This window comes from Pan troglodytes, chromosome X (genome assembly GCF_028858775.2).
Source record: "Pan troglodytes isolate AG18354 chromosome X, NHGRI_mPanTro3-v2.0_pri, whole genome shotgun sequence".
Lineage (NCBI taxonomy): Eukaryota > Metazoa > Chordata > Mammalia > Primates > Hominidae > Pan > Pan troglodytes.
The window spans coordinates 13,494,773-13,504,625 of NC_072421.2; the positions used below are offsets into that span (position 1 = coordinate 13,494,773).

General features: G+C 39.1%; 1 protein-coding gene across 1 annotated transcript; it reads left to right on the top strand.

The window, feature by feature from the left end:
• Positions 1–1,652: 1,652 nt before the first annotated feature.
• On the top strand, positions 1,653–4,776 carry TLR8 (toll like receptor 8; the record flags this gene model as incomplete). Its single annotated transcript, NM_001130472.1, is given in 1 exon segment — positions 1,653–4,776. A coding segment is annotated over 1 exon segment (3,124 nt), but the record flags the coding sequence as incomplete, so codon positions are not given.
• Positions 4,777–9,853: the final 5,077 nt, after the last annotated feature.

Here is a 9,853-nt window from a genome sequence, read left to right on the forward strand (position 1 = left end):
AGAATAATCAATGTCCACATAAAAATCTTTTATAACATAGTGAGGGTGTGACATATAAAGGTGTTAGTTCACCGGCCCTAAATTTTAGGAGAATTTTTAAAAAGGCACTTACCTGGTTTAATCCATAATAAAGACATGAGTTGGGCTTTAGTGAAAAATCTAGGCTGCTTTCTGTGTTCAGTGAAAGAAGATTTGAGAGTTCTCTTAATTACAACCCTTGATCGAACCTACCACATTAATCTGTTTATTGCATTGTATGGTTACCAAAAGTGATATGTTCAGCCCTCTATTTATTAAGAAACAGTTACAGAAAGTGAGGCACTCCTGTGTTACTGAGGGTGCATAAAAATATAAAGCACCATGTGTCTTCCCTAGAGAAGTTTCAAAACTAGCAAGCAAATAGCTATTAATGCTAATGTTTGTGTGATAGGGAACATATGAGTAGTAATTATTCCACAAACAATTTTTTGAGTGCTGTTTACATTTGAGGCACTGTTCAGGCACAAGGATTTCAAAAGGAGATTGTGTAGCATGATGGCTTGTTAAAAATATGATTTTGGAATCAGATTTGCTCAAGTCCCAGTGCTACAGCATACCATCCTTCAAAAAGGTACTTAAGTCTCTGAGTTTGTTTTCTCATCTGCAAAATATAAATAATAAGAGGACCTACTGCATCATGTTCTTGTGAGCATTAATGTGGGTGATGAAATGTTTATGAAGCACTTAGCACAATACCTGACATTTTGTTTGTTATTATTATCAACATAAAGTGCCCACTTTCCAGTCATGCAAGAAGAAAACATAATATATGTCACCATAGAAGTATAGAACAATTGTGGGAAATACCAGTAAGAGAGATATAGCTGTATAAATAAGGTAAAGATGACTGCCTAGAAGATCTAGGATGATACCATATTAGAAGTTGCATCTGAACTCTCCTTGGGGACTGGCCAAAGTTTCATCAAGTGTCATGTCAGTAGGTTGGTGCTATAAATATATAGCTTGCAAAGCTATAGACTTACTATAAACCATAGCTGTGGTCCAGCTTAGACTCATTATGGTGGTGGAGTATCTTGATTAATGGCCTCTGCAGAAGCTTCCCAGGTCTTCTCATCATCATAATCTCAGATACCTTCATCTTCAACTTCCTTTTTTTTGTTGTTTTTGAGACAGGGTCTCACTCTGTCATCCAGGATGGAGTGCAGTGGCACAATCATGGCTCACTGCAGCCTCGACCTCAGGAGCTCAAGCCATCCTCCCACTTCAGCCTCCCGAGTAGTTGGGACTACAGGCATGCACCACTACGCCCGGCTAATTTTTTCATTTTTTGTAGAGTCAGGGTCTCCCTATGCTGCCCAGTCTGGTCTCAAACTCCTGGGCTCAAACCATCTTTCCACGTCGGCCTCCCAAAATGTTGGGATTACAGGTGTGAGCCACCACACGCAGCCCATCTTCAACTTCTTTTAGCACCATGAAGCTGAACATAGTAAAAAAGTAAAATCATTCTGGACCTAATCTGATGCAATTTATTTGTTAAGTGAATGCACACATCAAAATTCATACAAGTATGGTGCAGCACTGCTAATTTATTTACAAAACACCTGGCAAATACTGCTACTCTAATACTGTGCTTCCACTTTTGATTTTCCTTAGGAAAACATGTTCCTTCAGTCGTCAATGCTGACCTGCATTTTCCTGCTAATATCTGGTTCCTGTGAGTTATGCGCCGAAGAAAATTTTTCTAGAAGCTATCCTTGTGATGAGAAAAAGCAAAATGACTCAGTTATTGCAGAGTGCAGCAATCGTCGACTACGGGAAGTTCCCCAAACGGTGGGCAAATATGTGACAGAACTAGACCTGTCTGATAATTTCATCACACACATAACGAATGAATCATTTCAAGGGCTGCAAAATCTCACTAAAATAAATCTAAACCACAACCCCAATGTACAGCACCAGAACGGAAATCCTGGTATACAATCAAATGGCTTGAATATCACAGACGGGGCATTCCTCAACCTAAAAAACCTAAGGGAGTTACTGCTTGAAGACAACCAGTTACCCCAAATACCCTCTGGTTTGCCAGAGTCTTTGACAGAACTTAGTCTAATTCAAAACAATATATACAACATAACTAAAGAGGGCATTTCAAGACTTATAAACTTGAAAAATCTCTATTTGGCCTGGAACTGCTATTTTAACAAAGTTTGCGAGAAAACTAACATAGAAGATGGAGTATTTGAAACGCTGACAAATTTGGAGTTGCTATCACTATCTTTCAATTCTCTTTCACATGTGCCACCCAAACTGCCAAGCTCCCTACGTAAACTTTTTCTGAGCAACACCCAGATCAAATACATTAGTGAAGAAGATTTCAAGGGATTGATAAATTTAACATTACTAGATTTAAGCGGGAACTGTCCGAGGTGCTTCAATGCCCCATTTCCATGCGTGCCTTGTGATGGTGGTGCTTCAATTAATATAGATCGCTTTGCTTTTCAAAACTTGACCCAACTTCGATACCTAAACCTCTCTAGCACTTCCCTCAGGAAGATTAATGCTGCCTGGTTTAAAAATATGCCTCATCTGAAGGTGCTGGATCTTGAATTCAACTATTTAGTGGGAGAAATAGCCTCTGGGGCATTTTTAACGATGCTGCCCCGCTTAGAAATACTTGACTTGTCTTTTAACTATATAAAGGGGAGTTATCCACAGCATATTAATATTTCCAAAAACTTCTCTAAACTTTTGTCTCTACGGGCATTGCATTTAAGAGGTTATGTGTTCCAGGAACTCAGAGAAGATGATTTCCAGCCCCTGATGCAGCTTCCAAACTTATCGACTATCAACTTGGGTATTAATTTTATTAAGCAAATCGATTTCAAACTTTTCCAAAATTTCTCCAATCTGGAAATCATTTACTTGTCAGAAAACAGAATATCACCGTTGGTAAAAGATACCAGGCAGAGTTATGCAAATAGTTCCTCTTTTCAACGTCATATCCTGAAACGACGCTCAACAGATTTTGAGTTTGACCCACATTCGAACTTTTATCATTTCACCCGTCCTTTAATAAAGCCACAATGTGCTGCTTATGGAAAAGCCTTAGATTTAAGCCTCAACAGTATTTTCTTCATTGGGCCAAACCAATTTGAAAATCTTCCTGACATTGCCTGTTTAAATCTGTCTGCAAATAGCAACGCTCAAGTGTTAAGTGGAACTGAATTTTCAGCCATTCCTCATGTCAAATATTTGGATTTGACAAACAATAGACTAGACTTTGATAATGCTAGTGCTCTTACTGAATTGTCCGACTTGGAAGTTCTAGATCTCAGCTATAATTCACACTATTTCAGAATAGCAGGCGTAACACATCATCTAGAATTTATTCAAAATTTCACAAATCTAAAAGTTTTAAACTTGAGCCACAACAACATTTATACTTTAACAGATAAGTATAACCTGGAAAGCAAGTCCCTGGTAGAATTAGTTTTCAGTGGCAATCGCCTTGACATTTTGTGGAATGATGATGACAACAGGTATATCTCCATTTTCAAAGGTCTCAAGAATCTGACACGTCTGGATTTATCCCTTAATAGGCTCAAGCACATCCCAAATGAAGCATTCCTTAATTTGCCAGCGAGTCTCACTGAACTACATATAAATGATAATATGTTAAAGTTTTTTAACTGGACATTACTCCAGCAGTTTCCTCGTCTCGAGTTGCTCGACTTACGTGGAAACAAACTACTCTTTTTAACTGATAGCCTATCTGACTTTACATCTTCCCTTCGGACACTGCTGCTGAGTCATAACAGGATTTCCCACCTACCCTCTGGCTTTCTTTCTGAAGTCAGTAGTCTGAAGCACCTCGATTTAAGTTCCAATCTGCTAAAAACAATCAATAAATCCGCACTCGAAACTAAGACCACCACCAAATTATCTATGTTGGAACTACACGGAAACCCCTTTGAATGCACCTGTGACATTGGAGATTTCCGAAGATGGATGGATGAACATCTGAACGTCAAAATTCCCAGACTGGTAGATGTCATTTGTGCCAGTCCTGGGGATCAAAGAGGGAAGAGTATTGTGAGTCTGGAGCTAACAACTTGTGTTTCAGATGTCACTGCAGTGATATTATTTTTCTTCACGTTCTTTATCACCACCATGGTTATGTTGGCTGCCCTGGCTCACCATTTGTTTTACTGGGATGTTTGGTTTATATATAATGTGTGTTTAGCTAAGGTAAAAGGCTACAGGTCTCTTTCCACATCCCAAACTTTCTATGATGCTTACATTTCTTATGACACCAAAGATGCCTCTGTTACTGACTGGGTGATAAATGAGCTGCGCTACCACCTTGAAGAGAGCCGAGACAAAAACGTTCTCCTTTGTCTAGAGGAGAGGGATTGGGACCCGGGATTGGCCATCATCGACAACCTCATGCAGAGCATCAACCAAAGCAAGAAAACAGTATTTGTTTTAACCAAAAAATATGCAAAAAGCTGGAACTTTAAAACAGCTTTTTACTTGGCTTTGCAGAGGCTAATGGATGAGAACATGGATGTGATTATATTTATCCTGCTGGAGCCAGTGTTACAGCATTCTCAGTATTTGAGGCTACGGCAGCGGATCTGTAAGAGCTCCATCCTCCAGTGGCCTGACAACCCGAAGGCAGAAGGCTTGTTTTGGCAAACTCTGAGAAATGTGGTCTTAACTGAAAATGATTCACGGTATAACAGTATGTATGTTGATTCCATTAAGCAATACTAACTGACGTTAAGTCATGATTTCGCGCCATAATACAGATGCAAAGGAATGACATTTCTGTCTTAGTTATCTATTGCTATGTAACAAATTATCCCAAAACTTAGTGGTTTAAAACAACACATTTGCTAGCCCACAGTTTTTGAGGGTCAGGAGTCCAGGCCCAGCATAACTGGGTCCTCTGCTCAGGGTGTCTCAGAGGCTGCAATGTAGGTGTTCACCAGAGACATAGGCATCTCTGGGGTCACACTCATGTGGTTGTTTTCCGGATTCAATTCCTCCTGGGCTATTGGCCAAAGGCTATACTCATGTAAGCCATGCGAGCCTCGCCCACAAGGCAGCTTGCTTCATCAGAGCTAGCAAAAAAGAGAGGTTGCTAGCAAGATGAAGTCACAATCTTTTGTAATCGAATCAAAAAAGTGATATCTCATCACTTTGGCCATATTCTATTTGTTAGAAGTAAACCACAGGTCCCACCAGCTCCATGGGAGTGACCACCTCAGTCCAGGGAAAACAGCTGAAGACCAAGATGGTGAGCTCTGATTGCTTCAGTTGGTCATCAACTATTTTCCCTTGACTGCTGTCCTGGGATGGCCTGCTATCTTGATCATAGATTGTGAATATCAGGAGGCAGGGATCACTGTGGACCATCTTAGCAGTTGACCTAATACACCTTCTTTTCAATATCTAAGAACTTTTGCCACTGTGACTAATGGTCCTAATATTAAGCTGTTGTTTATATTTATCATATATCTATGGCTACATGGTTATATTATGCTGTGGTTGCGTTCGGTTTTATTTACAGTTGCTTTTACAAATATTTGCTGTAACATTTGACTTCTAAGGTTTAGATGCCATTTAAGAACTGAGATGGATAGCTTTTAAAGCATCTTTTACTTCTTAACCATTTTTAAAAAGTATGCAGCTAAATTCGAAGCTTTTGGTCTATATTGTTAATTGCCATTGCTGTAAATCTTAAAATGAATGAATAAAAATGTTTCATTTTACAAGAGGAGTGTATGATAAATGTATCATAGAGAAATTGGTCTTTAATATAAAAGAAATTGCCATATACACTGAATTTTTTGAGAGCTCTTTTTAAAAAACTATTTGGTAGAAATCAAAGGGGAAGCAGTTTTCATGACGCTTTTACTTTAAGATACTTATTAATAGGTAAATTCTATCTTGATTCCCTACTCAGAAGACATAAAGTCAGAATGCCTGGCTGTTGGTAGCCTTTGTGCAATTCCCCCAAATGAAACAACTTTGGCAACCCTTTCCACTTCTACTGTCCCCTTGGTTCCTCTGCATCAGTCCATAGCATCCTCTATCCAGTATGAATCTTGAGATATCTAATGAAATTTACCTGAGAATAACTAGAAATTATCCAAGCATAAGAAAAGGAAGTTGCTTCAGAATGAAAAGAAGAGAAACCTCCAATATACCATCTTTCCTTTTTAGTTAAATCTTACAGCATGAGTTACCTTTTAATATGTGCTTCTAAGAAACTGACCAAAATAATGTGTCATAGTGTTATTTAATACGCACAAAGTGGAAAGCAGTGCAAGTTTGCCAAGGACAATTTAATTTTGTCACATTGCATGCTGTTTTGTGACCATGAAGAGTTTATACGAAGATGTTTATGCTTGTGCTTGTTGAGGTATAGGGACAAATATCTAAAAGCAAGATCAGATGGGTGTGGTATCTCACACCTATAATCCTTGGATTAAAATCTACCTCAATTGTAGGACTACCAGTTGAACCACATGCTTCCCACTGCCCTCAGCAAAGGGCACCTTAGTTAGAGGAAAGGTAGAGCCTTTCTATGGAGGAGGAATTTGTGAGGTTTGAGTTTTATCAGCTACCTGGGAGTCAGACCCTGATAGATTCTCCTTCACACTCCCTGGACCTTTTCCTGCCAAGTGGAGGCTCTCACTCAGAGGAAATCTCCATTCTTTTGATGCAGGTCATTCATACTCAGATATTCTGCACTGTTCAAGCAATAAAAATTGAATGAGCACCTATTATGTACACCAGTTGGCACTGTGTCAAAATGTACTTGTGCAGAGTCCTTGGATCATTGGTGACAGGTCTTCTTCTCCTCTGCATTTTTCTCAAGACCAGGCCTCAGTGTAGCACGTTTCCATGGAGTGAAAGAGGGGAAGGAAGAGTGGGCTTTGGAAAGTGGCAGCTGTGTCATAGCAGTCAGCCTCTGTGTATGTGAAGGACTTTCCAGAGCCCCCCCACTAAAGCCTCCATGCTCCTCCTGGGACTGCCACAGTTCTTGAAACTATCCATACAGTCTTCATTTCTATGTGCTAATGGAGCCGATAATTAAGTCACTAACACTTTAGCTATCATTATATAACTGAGTACCCCTCTTTTTCTAAGAGAAAGAGAATGAGTTACTTTTAATTTTTTTTTTCTTCTTTTCTCTTTCCTCCTTTTCCCCTTTTCCCCACTCCCTAGTTAGATCTTTAAAAATGCAATTGTAACCTTTATCTTCCCTTCACCAGACACTCCCTACAGGGCAAGCTTATGTATATGCTTTCCTAAAAGCTCCAGAGCCAGAAATCTCTCCCACTCGGGGACTGCCTCAAGAGACAGCAGTCAATTTACAACCTAAAGCATGCCCACAACAAAACTCTCTCCCACCTGGAGGATATCTTGAGGCAATGGTCACTTTACAACCTAGTTCTGCCTGCAATGGCACCAGCTCAACCACCTGGTACATAAGACACAAAAGCAAGTTGCATAGACCTCACCTTCTCACTCCCTTCCCTGCATGCCATTAATGCCAACTCCCCCTTTAAAAGCCCCTGCTTTCTGCCCCAAAAGCAAAGTGATACCCTTAAAGTCAAGAGCCTATACTTCTTCCCCCTAAGCTAATTTTTGGAATAGAAGTCATTTTATTGAGAATCTCCATAAACTGTTGGTGGGAATATAAATTAGTAAACCATGATGGAGAACAGTTTGGAGTTTCCTCAAAAAACTAAAAATCGAATTACCATATGACCCAGCAATCCCACTGCTGGGTATATACCCAAAAGAAAGGAAGTAATTATATTGAAGAGATATCTGCACTCCCATGTTTGCTGCAGAACTGTTTACAATAGCTGAGATTTGCAGCAACCTAAGTGTCTATCAACAGATGAATGGATAAAGAAAATGTGGTACACATACAAAATGGAGTACTAGTCAGTCATAAAAAAAATGAGATCCTGTCATTTGCAACAACATGGATGGAACTGGAGGTCATTATGTTAAGTGAAATAAGCCAGACACAGAAAGACAAATATCAAATGTTCTCACTTATTTGTGGGATCTAAAAATTAAAACAATTCAACTCATGGACATAGAGAGTAGAAGGATGGTTACCAGAGGCTGGGAGGGGAAGTGGAAGCTAGGGGAGGTGGGGATGGTTAATGGGTACAAAAAAATAGAAAGAATGAATTAGATCTACTATTTGATAGCACAACAGAGTGACTATAGTCAATAATAATTTAACTGTACTTTTTAAAAATAACTAAAATAGTGTAATTGGACTGTTTGTAACTCAAAGGATAAATGCTTGAGGGGATGGATATCCCATTCTCCATGATGTGATTACCCATTGCATGTATCAAAACATCTTGTGTACCCCCTAAATATATACACCTACTATGTATCCACAAAAACTAAAAATAAAATTGTGTTTAAAAAGTCACTTTCTTTATACCACATCTCACCCTTGTTAATTGGACTCTGTGAGGGGTGAACAACTGGACCTGTGATTCAGTTAAAATTAGATCCTCAGGCACCTTCTGTTGAGAAAGAATAGGTCTCAAATGTTGCAAATCTCTTTTACCTTTCTCAAGGTTCTAGCCTCTCCTATCACCAATTTAGGTAAGAATATAAAATCATCAGGCCAGGGTTACCTCAACTATCTTCCTCTTTGATCCAAAATGTATACTTAGTGGACAAAGGCTTTTTGAACAACTAATATGTGCTAAGTGTAAAGGTGGGTTCAGAAATGGCCAGGATCCATCAACTAATCAATGGATAAATAAAATGTGATCTATCCATACAATGGAATATTATTCAGCCATAAAATGTAATGAAGCACTAATACTATGATGCAACATGGATGAACTTTGAAAACATCATGCTAATAGACCAATAACAGGCTCTGAAATTGTGACAATAATCAATAGCTTGCTAACCAAAAAGAGTCCAGGACCAGATGGATTCACAGCCGAATTCTACCAGAGGTACAAGGAGGAACTGGTACCATTCCTTCTGAAATTATTCCAATCAATAGAAAAAGAGGGAATCCTCCCTAACTCATTTTATGAGGCCAGCATCATTCTGATACCAAAGCCGGGCAGAGACACAACCAAAAAAGAGAATTTTAGACCAATATCCTTGATGAACATTGATGCAAAAGTCCTCAATAAAATACTGGCAAACCGAATCCAGCTTATCCACCATGATCAAAAAGCTTATCCACTATGATCAAGTGGGCTTCATCCCTGGGATGCAAGGCTGGTTCAATATACACAAATCAATAAATGTAATCCAGCATATAAACAGAACCAAAGACAAAAACCACATGATTATCTCAATAGATGCAGAAAAGGCCTTTGACAAAATTCAACAGCCCTTCATGCTAAAAACTCTCAATAAATTAGGTATTGATGGGACGTATCTCAAAATAATAGAGCTACTATGACAAACCCACAGCCAATATCATACTGAATGGGCAAAAACTGGAAACATTCCCTTGGAAAACTGGCACAAGACAGGGATGCCCTCTCTCACCACTCCTATTCAACATAGTGTTGGAAGTTCTGGCCAGGGCAATTAGGCAGGAGAAGGAAATAAAGGGTATTCAATTAGGAAAAGAGGAAGTCAAATTGTCCCTGTTTGCAGATGACATGATTGTATATCTAGAAAACCCCATTGTCTCAGCCCAAAATCTCCTTAAGCTGATAAGCAACTTCAGCAAAGTCTCAGGATACAAAATCAATGTACAAAAATCACAAGCATTCCTATACACCAATAACAGACAAACAGAGAGCCAAATCATGAGTGAACTCCCATT